Below are 14,247 nucleotides of genomic sequence, written 5' to 3' on the forward strand. Positions count from 1 at the left end.
GAAAACATAACAATCACCTACTACTCATATCTGAGCTCTCTGCCACTGGTGGCCCTGCTCCTGAGATATCACACCTCCACAGTCTGGAGAAGGAGTATTGAGGCATACTCTAAGACCAATTGCCGAAGCTATCCACCTATTATTTGGGAAGTGTAGTGACTTGAATTAGAATGGCCCCCGAAGGCTCACCTGTTTGACTTTTTGTTCCAAAGTTGGGAGAACTGTTTCGGAAAAGAGTAGGAGATATGATCTTGTTGGAGGAAGTGTGTCACTGAGAACAGGCTTTGAGGTTTCAAAAGACTCATGCCATCTAAAGTGTGTCTGTCTTTCTGTCTCATGAGTGTGGACTAAGACGTAAGCTCTTGTTTGTTCCTTCATCCCCGCCATCATGGACTCTAACCCCCTGAAACCGTAAGCTAAGTTAAATGCTTTCTTCTATAAGTTGCCTTGGTCATCGTGTTTTCTTGCAGTAATAGAAAAGTTTCTAAAACAGGAAGTTTTATTCCCTCAAATTCCAAGACAATTTCTCTAAAACAGAGAACCAAACAAGATATAATAGGGTGGTGATCGGAATGACAGTGGCCCCCAAAGGCACTGAACACTTGGTCCCCAGTTGGTAGTACTGGCCTTGTTGGGGAAAGTATGTCTTTAGAGGCAGGCGTTAAGAGTTTAATGACTCCACGCCATGTCTAGTCTACTCTCAGTTTGTATTTAAGGAGATACGCTCTCAGCTCTCTGCTCCAGAGGCTTCACCACTTGCTGTCAGGCCTCCCTGCCAAGACTGTAAGCCCAAATGAACTAGTTCTTCTATAAGTTGCCTTCATCATGTTTTACCACAGCAACAGAAAAATAACTAAGAATATTCTCAATGATGCTTAGAGCAAGTCACAACGATGAAAAGGAACACAAGCTCTCTCATACTAGTTTTCTCATGTCTGGGAAAAGCCCTACTTCTCTCACAACTAAGAAACCAAACCTAACAGAGACTCCGAATTTCATGAGGCAGAACACAGAACACAGGCAGAGTCAACTAAGAGGCCACACACTGCTTTAAAGTCTAAATTTATTAAGTAAAAGAAAGTAACATCAGAGATACTACATTTGACTTAGTTCCAATGTGACCAATGTCCATTTGCAGCAGAGAAGACTCCAAGTGAAGAAGGTGCATTGTGGTAAAGGGGATGGGGGCAGAACCATCTCCCAGTAATATAAAAACAGGTGTCACACTGCCAGTGGGAGTCAGTCAGCACAGGCGAAACTCAATGCGTACTGAGCAGGACTGACACTAAGTAAGCACAGGACTGTCAGGGAGGAGAAAGCCAGAACATTGTGAAAACCAGGTGCAGCAGGCTGGCTGGAGGGCAGCAGACAGGGCAGGTTCCTCTCAATCACTTGGGGAACACTGTGACCACATCATAGCCCTCAGGTGGCGTGACCCGCTCCCGGGCATGCTTTTCACAGTAAATCTGATCCTCTACAAAGAAATGGCCCTTCTGTTTCAGGTTGATGCCACAGTCGGTGCACACGTAACATTCAGGGTGGCGATGATGATCCCTCAGCTTCACAAACACACCACTGCCAGAGAGAGAAAGAATAGATGTCCATTAATGACACCAGGGCTCTGTACTGTTCTTTCTGCGGTGAGGCCTGGGGTTCCCTACAGCAGGACTCTGATTGTCAATGGGAAGGCTCATCATTCTAGAAGCCTCTACCATGTCAACATAAAAAGTTCTGTGCTGTTGACTTTACCCCCAAGCTACGCACCACCCAGCAACTCCCATGTTTTCACGGTTTGTCCAGTCTCTAACCCCAGCAGTGAAGCCAATACTCACACAATACCAGTTCCACATTTGTCACAGATGGGCAGCTTCTGAGCATTTCCTACAGATGCAGCCACTTTGGTGACTGGAGCTTTAACACTTCTAAACCCCGATGGCTTGTTGGGATCCCCTAGAGGGAGAAAAACACCCAGGTTAGCCAGGAAGTAAAGAATGAAGTACCGCTGCACTCTCTCAGAACCACCTGTGTATCTGTACGTTGAAGCCAAGACACTGCCATTGGGATCTGCACCGCTGGGCAAGTTGCTTGGCATTTTGCAGTCTTTCAGTTTCCATTGTTACAAAGAAAAAATTTTTAAAAAAAATACAGAAAGTGTCTACAGCGCCTAGCTTTGTGATTAGCATTCATAATATGAAACTCACACGTTTGCAAACACTAACATGGACCCAGAACACCACCAGTTCTAAGTGCCGGAAATCCTGCCCTTGGCCAATGGACATGAGCAAACATGAGTTCTAAATATGCGTGCCCTAAATTACATGGGGGTTTGGTCTCATCCTCATAGAGCTTCTGTCCCATGCCATGAGCAGCACCTGGGAATGAGAAGAGTTGGGGTGCTTCATCATGCTATGATGTGCTTCGTCATAGCATGAGTCCCAAGATGCTAACACTATGTGGAAGCAAGATTGAGGTAATGTGCTGGCCTGTGAAGAACAACCAGAGTGATCTTTCTTTGTTTTCCTAAGAGTATTTTTAAGTATCCTGTACTTTCCCCAGTCCCTCCTGGCTATGTGTGAAACAGTCTCTCAGGTTTCTCCCATTAATGCTTGATCCACTCTTAGTAGGACCAGATATCCATCTGACAACCCATGAGACTGGGCGAGATTCAGAGGCCATCTGTAGGTGGACCTGGGGAAGGCTCAGACAAGCCTTACCTTGATGGGTCCAAACCCCAAAGCCCAGGGAACCTTCTTCCTTTCTATTGGAAGAAGGGCACTGCCCCAGTTTCTGTAATTGCAGCTTTTTTTTTATATTAAGTTGATTATTTATTAAAATGTTATATTAACATTTGTTATGCTTAGTTTTTTTTTTTTTTTTTTGATGGTTCAGTGTTCAAAAGCACTGGTTGCTCTTCCAGTCAACGCAGATTCAATTCCCAGCATCTTCTCAGTGGCTCACAGCTGTCTGCGACTCCAGTTCTGGAATCCTTAGGTACCACACATACACAAAAGCATAGAAATAAATGCAGGCAAAACACCCATACACATAAATAAAGTTTTTAATTCAAAAAAATTACATTCATTTAGTGTATACGTGTGTGTACACACACACAGGTAGGTATGCACATGTCATGTTGTGTTGAAGGAAGAACGTTCAAAGGACAATTTGCAGAAGTTGGTTTTCTTCTACTACTGTGTGGGTTCTGGGGTTCAAATTCAGGTTTGACAACAAGCCTCTTTGCCCAATGAGCCATCTCATCATTGCCAAAATATTTAGAATTGAGCAGAAGGCCTCACACATGCTAGGAAAGTATCCTACAGCTGAGCTGAATTCAATTCCCAGCCAATTATTGAGTTTTTTTTAATGACCCCTTTGGTGGTTTGGTTTGGTTTGGTTTGGTTTGGTTTGGTTTGGTTTGGTTTGGTTGATTGATTGATTGATTGATTGATTAGTTGATTGAGTGAGTGATTTTTTTTTTTTTTTTTTGAAAAAAAGGTCTCTCCTTGTAGCTCTGCCTGTCACTATGGAACTCACTATGTAGAACTCACAAAGATCTGACTGCCTCTGGCTCCCAAGTGTTGGGACTGAAGCTGAGTGCCACCATACAATCCCCTCTAGATTTTTATCAAAGGCAAACACCACACCTCACCCAGCCTCAGCCCTAAGTGAAGACATCTCAGAAGGGGTAGAGCAAGCAGCAGCTCCAGGCTTCCTGTCTCAAGCATAGCAAACAGGCTCCCTCAGTTTCTGGCTGAAGGTGCTTGGCTGCCTGTCTGAAGGTGTGCCATCTCTGCACATGCGGACGGACAGTGTAGGCAGGCAAACCGACTACTGGAAGAACCAACTCAGCAAAGGGCGGGCTCTCAAATATGAGCTATCCTCTTCTCATAGACCTATCGGTCAACTGGAAAACCACCAGGAAGTTAGAGAAAGTGCAGAACGGTAGGAGGAGAGAAGGCAGGGAGAGATGAAATCCCTCCTTGTTAGGAGAAACCACATCCTTCTCTGAAACTAAAAGGCTGAAATTGGGAGCACTAGAGCGGTGCTGAAGCATCCCACAGTCTCAGTCCTACACTGCCACCTGCTGGCTGAGGCTTGTTTTCTCTCACTGAAAAGCCAATCCTGGAAATTGGAATTCTCTTGGTTTACCACTGGTCTCCAAACAACTAGAAACATTCCCAAATATCTCCCCTTCTAGGAAACCCTTCGTCCAAGTTTCCTTTGTCTGTTTCTGAAGAGGAATGAAAATCATCTAGTTAACATACAGCTGTTTTTCTATGCATTTCACTGATCAATAGTCTTCCATGGCACCACCAGGCCCACAGAATCAAGGCCATGGTCCTAACAATAGCAGTTCTCTATAACTCCAGGTCATCTGAGGGTCCTGGAACCCTGACGGCAGCCAGCATGAACCTAGGAGTTTGCTCACTCCATCTCCAGGTTCGTCATCTGAGGGCGCCTCCAGCCAGCACTGTTTCCTCCATGTATGATGGCTCCGTACATACCTCCACTCTTTCAAGATATCCTTCTACTGACAGATGAATGGACAAACTAAAGGTGGTATATAGAGACAAAGGGATATGATTACAGCTTTAAAGGGACAGGAAGGGCCAATGTGGTGGTTCAGAGAGTAAGCCTGAGAACAATCCCCAGGCCCCACATGGTGGAAGGGGAGAGCCAAATTCCAGAAGTTCCTCTGACTTCCATATGTCCACTGCCACACATGAGCACCTCAGAAACACACACACACACACACACACACACACACACTAAATATATAAATGAACAAATGAGTGTGATTTAAATTTTTTTTTTTTTTTTTTTTTTTTTTTTTTTTTTTTTTTTTTTTTGGTTTTTTCGAGACAGGGTTTCTCTGTGTAGCCCTGGCTGTCCTGGAACTCACTCTGGAGACCAGGCTGGCCTACGAACTCAGAAATCTGCCTGCCTCTGCCTCCCAAGTGCTGGGATTAAAGGCGTGCGCCACCACCGCCCGGCGTGATTTAAATTTTTAAGGAAAGGAGTTCTGAGGTATGCTACAGCATACATGAGTACTGAGTTTATAAGCCCATCACAAATGGGGAAAACTATTTTATCTTTGCTTTTTGATTAGTATATGGCAGGGGAGGGGACTTTTTTTTTTATGTGTATTTCACAGTTAAACAATATGAAGGCTTTCTTTGCTTACAAATGTTACAATTTGTCCAAAGCAAGACAAAGCGTGAGAAAAGCAGAGGATGACTGGAATTCATGAGGACAACCTGCTCTGATGGAATTCTCTGCGGTTTATCATCAACACTGCTCAACCAAGCCTTGTACGTGCACCTAGCTGCACTGAGCACTTCACAGACCAACTTTTCCCATAATCCACCAGCAGCAGTGTCACAGTATGGTACCCTCAAGGGTTACACACAGACACGAAAGCTCGTAGAGACGAGCAACCCTGTTCAAGGTCTCATGGCAGGTTGCAAGTGAACGCTGGATACCAGTGTTCCCACCCACAGACTTCTCTCAGAACCACGGGCATCTGCCTGTCACAATGACCCTTTCTTAACCCTGGCTAGTGACCTGGGCAGGGCATTGACTTTTCAACCTCAGGGAAAACAGGCTTTTTCTTTTTTTCTTTTTTTTTTTTTTCAGGGAAAACTGGGCTCTCTCACAGGGAATTTTTTTAGTCAAATAATAAACCCAGATTACACAAGAATGTACAGCCAGCTAACCAGGTAAATCCAGGTCAATAAAATGTAAGTAGAACGGCAGCGTGTATAAATGTAATAGTAGTGCTGAGCTGCTAAGAAGGAGGTAAATGGCTCATCTGACAGGGAGATTCTGCATTTACACTTGACCCCTCCCTTCCTCCCTGCTGCCTGAAAGTATGTGTGATGGCCAGGGCTCCAGCTGACAGTTAGGAGAACCGTGACCATGGAAGCTATAGGTCTGGGTTACTGGGGCAGAAGATGAAAGGAGGTCTTGATACTGTATGGGTTCACAGCCCCATGCTCAGGTCCTTATCTGTGAGTTCTAATGGATTTTCTGGCACAGTCTGTGTCCGACTTTGGGCTCAGACAGGCTGACATTGCCCACTGTAACTGAAGTTTCCCATCCGTACTCAAGGCAAAGTCACCTGCATGTGTTCTGACAGAGCTGATGTCCCTACAGGCTGGGTCTCAAGCTGATTACCAGCCAGGCCTAATAGTGGAATTTAAGCAAAGTCTAGCTAGCTCTAGCTCGTTTACTACTCGTAGGACAACAATGTTCAGCATAAAAGAAGCATGTTGTTTATACTTTCTTGTGGGTGTGAATTGCCCCTCTCTCCAGAATCCATACCACAGAGGAGGAAATTCAGAGTGTATCCAGATAAGTTCACTCCCCAGGTATCTCTCACTGGAGCACCCATAGGTGTACACTTTGGGGACAGAAAGTACACACAGCAGAAGGCTAGTTGAGTCTTAAGAAAGGGGACAGAGCAGAGCATTGAGGAGTAGACATCATAGAGACCAGATGAGTATACAAAATCAGTTCTCCAAACAGGAACAGGGGCTGCTGACGGAAGGTACCTGAGATCTGACAAATCTGAAGGCTTGCTAGACAAAGCAACTGTGAGAGGAGAACCCTTTCTTCCTGTTACCAATCTCAGAACATTCCTCAGCTACTGAATAAAGACCTAGCTAGTAACATCTCCAAGGAGAGCTGTCTTCTGAGACCAGCAGATGAATCAGAATTCATGAGTGGACAAGCAAAGTGTACCTGGAGCCTTCTGGTGAAGTGCCAGCATCACCTGTGGAGCACTTACTGTGGTCATGGCAACGGTTGTTATGCACACTTTGTGATATCTGAGCCTAGAGTACAGTTCAGAAACTAGCCTGGGGCCTCCACATGGTTGAAAGGCTATCTGTCCTAAGACAAGAACAAACTCAGGGGACCCACTGGGAAGGAAGTTTACAGACCCATTTTCCTTCTGTGGCCTCCACACGATCTTCCTCATCTGTCGCCTTGGGAGCAAGGTGTGTGAATTAGAACAGCTCTTACAAGATCACACAACACCCTCAGCTCCCTAATATATGCATGGCTGGAAACAGCTGGCCAGATACAAAGCTCTTAAAATAATGCCTACATGGCACAAGGGATTGATATCTAGAATATTCAATAAACTCAAAATATTAAATACAGCTCTCTTCTGGCCTCTGCAGATACAGTGTGCATATAGGAAACAGATATACATACAGGTAAAGCAACCATATGTGTAAAGTAAAACCATACGACTCATGTTTTAAGACTGAGCCAGAAAATATTATCCATAGGGGTACTCTTGTCCCTTCCCTGAAAATGAAACCCCCACTGTCCAATGAATACATGAGCCACAGAGCAGATTGCCAACAGGACATGAAACAGTGCTGAGCATCCTTGGTCATCAGGGAAATGAAAATTAAAACCATTACGAGGTTGCATCCCATCTCTCTCAGAATAGTTGTTTCTGAGAGAACAAGCAACAACAGATGCTGGCAAGGATGCACAAAAGCACAAGACACACACTGTTGGTGTAAACTGTAAATCAGAACATACGAAAGGAAGGTCAGCATAGCAAATACTTGGTCATCTACGTGTATTGTAACACGGCACGCTCAATAACCAACTTATAGAGTCTACCCAGATGTTCATGAACAGATGAATGAGTAAAGAAAATATGGTACATATGAATGACTATAGGGCGTGAAGGCAGGAGAGGAAATAAGGGATAAATATGGTCCAAGTATATGATATATTTGAATGAAATCGTCCTTATAAAACCTACCACTCACTGGGCAGTGATTAAGGGGTACGCCTTCAGATCCTGTACTTGGGGGAGCAGAGATAGGTAGATCTCTGTAAGTTCAAGGTCAGCCTGATCTACAGAGTAAATTCCAGGACAGCAAGGGTGACACAAAGAGACATTCTGTCTCAAAAAAAAAAAAAAAAAACATTTTTTATAATGAATCTACAACAGTAGAAAACAGGCTGGAGAGATGGCTCGGTGCTTAAGAGCACTGGTCACTCTTGCAGAGGACTGAGCTGAGTTTCCAGCATCCATAGGATAACTCACAATTGCCTATAAGTCCAGCTCCAGGAGATCTAACACCCCTCTTTCCTTCCACAATCACCCACCCACACATACATAAATAAAGATAAAACAAATCCCTTTTTACAAATTAAAAAAAAAAAACATTTGAGAAAGACTAAGCAACTAGGGCTGGACAGATGGTCCCATAGTTAAAAGTAATTGTTGCTCTTGCAGAGGACTTGGGTTCGGTTCCCAGCATCCACATGGTGACTAATAATCGCTCTTTAACTACAGCTCTCTTCTGGCCTCTGCAGGTACAGAATGCATATAGGAAACAGATATACGTACAAGTAAAGCAACCATATATGTAAAGTAAAACCATACGGCTCATGTTTTAAGACTGAGCCAGAAAATATAATCCAGAGGGACACTCTTGTCCCTTCCCCTACTACCAACGCTCCCACCCACCTCCAGCCCAGTAACCCCTCACCCCAAGCACTGGAAATGGAACCTAGGGTTTTATGCCTATTACATAGGTTCTACTTTAAGCATTCTACAACCCATCTGCCTCTGAGCGCCCTCTCTCCCTCCTCTCCTCTTTTCAATAAACGTTTCACATTTTTAAAAAGTCAATGGTAGTGTGTGTTCATGTGACCTCAGGCTCTGGGGAAGAGGGCAAGCTCTAAGCTGCACGGGAAGAGCCAGCCTTCCACAGCAAGCTATGCTCGCTGTGCTCATCTGTGTCCCAGCAGAGACACACTCTCTCCAAGGGCCCCTTACCTTTGCCATCTGACTCCAGGATCTCCTGCAGAACCAGGAAAGACGTGGACTGTTTGGGGGGCTCGTTTAACTCTTGCTTCTCCTGAAGCATCTTATAAACTTCAGAGTCCTTGTCAATGACAAGGCTGCCGGAGGGATGAGGCTGAACCAAGCTAAAAAGAACATTTGGAAAGCCGTCAGGACAAGGATCAAAAGTTAGTCCCAAAACTTCACCAGGTACTCCCTCCCAAGCAAACACATTCTGCTGGAAAGAATGAGCATTGATTACCCCCTGTCTCCAGCTCCCCTGACAATGTTACACCGGGTCCTCGTAGGCAAAGCTGGCTGCTACCTTAATACAGTAGGCGGCTATTCTCCCAAATAGTCTCGTAATTCAATTACATTTTGGCGTACTCCCACAGATGGGGACTTCTTCCCCCTTTTTAAAATTACATAATCAACATTATGTCAAGAGAGAAATTCGAAGAGGAAAAATGTCAACCACAGCCCAACCACTAAAACCACTGAGCCCCTTGCAGCGGGGAGGCACACGCATTCCTTGCATGAGCAGAAACCTCATCTTTTCATTCCTGATGTCAAAGAGCTTCTCATGCTTCCAGATGTTCCTCGTCGTTCAGAATGGAACTCTTGGACCCCTGTGCCTCTAGCTGGAGGCAGCAGCCGTGACCTGCCCCATTCGCAGGGATTGTAGCAAGAAGGCAAAGTTCATAGGCTTTACTATGCAAAGGTTCGGACCCTGGGGGCCAGACGAGCCAAACCATGCCTCCCACTTCTTCCTCCATTGCCCTGCATGCCCAGGACAAGCTGAGGTAGGCACTACTGTGATGCTGGGTTTGGGTTTTGGTTTTTTGGTTTTTGGGTTTTTTTTTTCCCACTAGGCCACAGCTCATGCTGCCTGGCCACAGAGAAATGGTAGAAAGGAGGTAGGTAGCTCCTCCAATGGTAGACTGTTCTTAACCAGACTCCTCTCAAATTCCCAGCTCCCCTGCACGATTAGGCCACACCATGGTGTACCAGCAAGACCCACCAGCTGTGTAACCTGCCTCTCTGCTGCTATTCTTAGCCATGGGACAGAGGACAGAGGCATTTTTCCAATGAATCAGCAGTTTCAAGCTGTGGGTCAATGTAATCTCACCTGACCTAAAACCAAATATTTACAGTTTTTACAAACGAAACACAAGTTTATTCAAGTTCAGCTCCTTTGGAATAAATGTTCATTTCATAAAGGCCTTTCCTCAGAACTGCTCCCCAGCTATGACTGGACCAGCCAGCCTCATTCTAGGTAACGCTCTTACTGATCCTTCTGCCTGTGCTGTTACCCCCATGGACTTCCAGAGATTTACTGACCCTGACTTATGACAATACCACACAAATCCATCCTTCTCTACCCTCTAACTTACTTTCCTCCCGCATACCCTACTTAACTTTTTTTTTTTACTTCTGTTTCCCCCTAGACATTAAACAAGCATATTGCCTTGCTCTCTCTCTATGTATATGCCTAGATCTGTCTCAGTGCATAGCCCAGGCTCAGATCTCAGCATCAGGGAAGTCAGGAAGCATCAGTGCCACTCCCTCCTTGCTATGGTCTCCTCCATCCTGTGAGCTCACCCTGAAGCAATGCAGGCCTGTGGGGAAGCCACCTTCTGAGCCCATGGGCACTCTTTCCTCTCATTGGCATAACTTGTTTAAAAGCTGCCTGAGACACTTACTGTGCCCAGGAGGAGCAAGCGCAAAAGATCAGATGAACTACCAATGATGGTTATAGTCAATGCGTGTAGACAGATCTGTACAAACACAAATGCTGAGTTATGAACTCTCAGCCTCCACACCACTGAAGGACACAGTCAAGAGAGCAAAGGAATTACAGCCATTGAATCCATTCACTCATTTCCCATCCACCACTGTCCAATTGGTTCATGGTCCGTTTTGAAGAGGAAAAGTATGTTTTCCATGGTAATTCCCTCTAAGTTACTACCCCTGCCTGGCTCATCTATCCCTCGCTGTCCTTTTTCTCTGCTCTGAGACAAAGCTGTAGGGAAGCCAGGAGAGCCTGCTGGAACACTTATATACTCAGGCTCCAACTGAAAGACTCAAGTCCAGAGAGAAAGACCCAGGTGTGTTTCCCTTGGACTCTAAGCATATTCTGATAACAAAGAAAACAAGGTCGACAAAGGGTGGCATGGGCTCTGCTACTACTGGGTAAGGCTGGTGCTGGCTGCCCCTGCCGCCTTTGATTTGCAGTGGCTGGGTAAAAGCAGCCACCCTTCCCTAGCCTGCCCACAGCAGCTGGTCTCTATGTACCCTTGGCTGTCTCCCTTCCCTTGCAGCAAAATGTGGGGCAGGTTAAACAGCCATCTGGTGGAGTCATTTTTAACAAGGGTCTTCTACCAGCTCAATCCCATCCTTTTTGATACTTGAATTTTGGGCTTGGAACCTCCCCATAATAAGCATATTACATTATTCTTTCTTAATCTCTTTCCTATTACTCTTAGGACTATTTTAAAATCAAGATCAGCTCATGGAATGTTTGGGGGAAGATTTTTTTTTTCTCTTATTTGTTATATGTTATGTCTGGAAGCCACCAAGGGAACACTAAAAATAACAGAACTAAACCACAAGGTCATCATACATTCTTCCAGCAAACAGGCTTGGGAATAGTGAGAAAAAGGGAAAAAAAGAGAGGGAGGAGAAAGAAAAGAGAGTGAGGGGGGAGGGACAGAAGGGAGGGAGAGGGCAGAAGGAAGGAAGGAAGGAAGGAAGGAAGGGAGGGAGGGAGGGAGGGAGGGAGGGAGGGAGGGAGGCAGGGAGGAAGGGAGGAAGGGAGGAAGGGAGGGAGGAAGGAGGGACATTTACCATTTATTTCCAAATAATTTGACAGCATTTTATATGCTGGACATTTTATGAAGTATTTTCAATATCCATTACCCTAACTGAAACACAGTCAACCTAATTCAAAAAACACAAGAATCTAAAATTCTAAGACTTAGACATTAGGCTATAAAATATTAACGCAATATCTGAAAAGGTAATTGGGATAAAAGCATGCATAAGAAATGGAGCAAAAAGATTCCTTTTTGTGTATATAAAAAGGCCTGCACTCTCAGGCTCTGGAGGCTGCGATGGGGGCTCAAGAGTTCATGGTTAGCCTGGGCTACATAATAAAGGTTAGCCTGGGCTACATAATAAAGGGACACATTTCAGAGAGATCAACTCACTCTACACAGTCTCTTCCCTGTACTAAAGTGAAGCAAGTATTTCCTGACTTATTTAATGAAGTAAATATTATACTAACATAAAATAACAGTATTTAAAAAGAAGACAATAGGTGATATCCCTCATAAAGATGTAAATTTCATAGCAAATAAAATTCAACAATATATAATGAGTGACATGTCACAGACAAGTAGTCAAGGTGTTACAGACAATGTTTTTGCAGCAGATTCACAAAAATTCTTTTGAAAACACGGTGAATTCCAGGACAGCCTGGACTACGTAGCAAGACTTTATGTCAAAATAACTAAAACTAAAAATAACTAAACTGTCAGAAAAAAATGGAACTGGAAGGAATGTCCCTAGCTTGCTACACTGCATCTACAGAAGCCATAGCATTGTCTAAAGGGGAGAAGTGGCGTGCCATGATCTCGTCTTCTGGCCACTACTGCTCTCCATAGTACTGTGAACTGGAGCCAGTACACGATGGGCAGTCTGGGGTAAAGGAACCAAATAACAAATAAGGTCAGAGAATACCACAGAACCTCAGGTAAAAACACAACAAAATAAACATAAAGGAAATTTTTTTAAATAAAATGTAGGGGGCTGGAGAGATGACTTAGAGGTTAAAAGCACTTACTTCTTTTCAAGAGGTCTCAAATTCAATTCCCAGAAACACATGATGGCTCACAACCATCTAAAATAGAATCCAATGCCCTCTTCTGTTGTATCTAAAGACAGCTACATATATATAATAAAATAAAATGTAGGGACTGGATCTGCTCTTCCAAGAGACCCATGTTTAGATGCCAGCACCCACATTGGTGGCTGACAATCTTCTGTATTCCCAGTTTCAAAGAGTCCAGCCCCCTCTTCTGGCCTCCACAGATACTAGGCACACATGTGATGCACAAAACATACATGCAGACAAAACACTTATATACATAAAATAAAATTTAAAAAAATCTTTTTAAAAATTAAATATCTTTCTTTATGAGCACACAGACTCAGAAGGCACAATGCTACTTATAGGTGGTGTCTACGAAGTAGATTAACTTCCTATTTGGATGTAAATCTAGCAGTTATGGAACCTGTGTGCTAAGAATGGTGAAGCTGGGCTTTAGTGCAGGTAAAGACTCCCAGCTGCCCTCAGCAGACAGAGACAGGAGGATCAGAAGTTCAAGCTTTGCCTCCTGCCCTGGTGAGTCAAGGGCAGCCTGCCTAGTGAGACCCTGACTCAAAATAAAAAGTAATATAAGACAATTGGGGATGTAGTTGAGTGGCGGAGCAATTACTTGACATGCAAGAGGCCCATGTTCCATCCTCAACTGCAGAACAGTTGAGAGAAGCTGAGTGGTTTCCTCTAGTCCTAGAACTTGAAAGTCTGAGGCAGGAAGATTGCCAATAGTTCAAAGTCCAGCCTGTCTCACAGGGTGAGCTCCAACCCCAGGCTGGACTTTAGTGTGTGACTCTGTCCCCACCAGCCCACTCCACCCCAACACACACACACACACACACACACATACACACACACACACACGCACACACATGAAAGAAAGAAGACTCCACAGAGTACCACAACCATGAAGTGAATTCTAACACTCACATGAAAATAAACTAGGAAGAATGGGTCTCCATGATTCCTCTCACAGCTACTGTGATCTAGCCTTTGTTTATCTCACACCCCCCAATGATTAATTCAGATGCTTAAAACTGAAACATAAAAAGGGAAACCAGGTTTTAAAATATGTGTATGTATGTATGTGTATATATATATATATATATATATATATATATATATATATATATATATATATATGAATTTTTAGCCTCTAGGGATAGGCAGACTTAAAACACCACAAGAATGACGGGGAAAACAGGAACCTCCCTAGAAGTCAGATCTGCTTGGTTGAGGCCTTCCCCTCAGTAGGAGGTCATATTGGCTCTGCTTTTCCTGTATACTCTCTAGTTTTTGTTTTGGAGACAAGATCTCACTATGTAACCAATGGTGACCTTAAACTCCTGATCCTCCTGCCTCAGCCTCCAGAGTGCTGGGGTGCCAGGCACACGCCACCACACCCGACCCTGCTAAAAGGCTGGGAGTGTTGTTTGTCTGTTTCCATTTGTCAAAACCTGTCCAAATTTCCCTTGTGATTCTTACATTGTTCAGCTGTGTTGTATATTTGTCACATTTGTCATTTTTCAAGGGTTCTTTTTTTTTT

General features: G+C 44.3%; 1 protein-coding gene across 1 annotated transcript in view; it reads right to left on the reverse strand.

Moving 5' to 3' along the window:
• Positions 1 to 1,046: 1,046 nt before the first annotated feature.
• Pdlim1 (PDZ and LIM domain 1) overlaps positions 1,047 to 14,247 on the reverse strand; it is a 48,163-nt gene continuing 34,962 nt past the window's right edge. The window contains exons 5-7 of the mRNA XM_031390229.1: positions 8,816 to 8,967; positions 1,833 to 1,950; positions 1,047 to 1,575 (exon numbers count right to left, since the gene is read on the reverse strand). Of these exons, the coding sequence (XP_031246089.1) occupies positions 1,389 to 1,575; positions 1,833 to 1,950; positions 8,816 to 8,967 (457 nt within the window). The 3' untranslated portion in view covers positions 1,047 to 1,388. The remainder of the gene's footprint in view (positions 1,576 to 1,832; positions 1,951 to 8,815; positions 8,968 to 14,247) is intronic.

The sequence above is a fragment of the Mastomys coucha genome, unplaced genomic scaffold (genome assembly GCF_008632895.1).
Source record: "Mastomys coucha isolate ucsf_1 unplaced genomic scaffold, UCSF_Mcou_1 pScaffold21, whole genome shotgun sequence".
Lineage (NCBI taxonomy): Eukaryota > Metazoa > Chordata > Mammalia > Rodentia > Muridae > Mastomys > Mastomys coucha.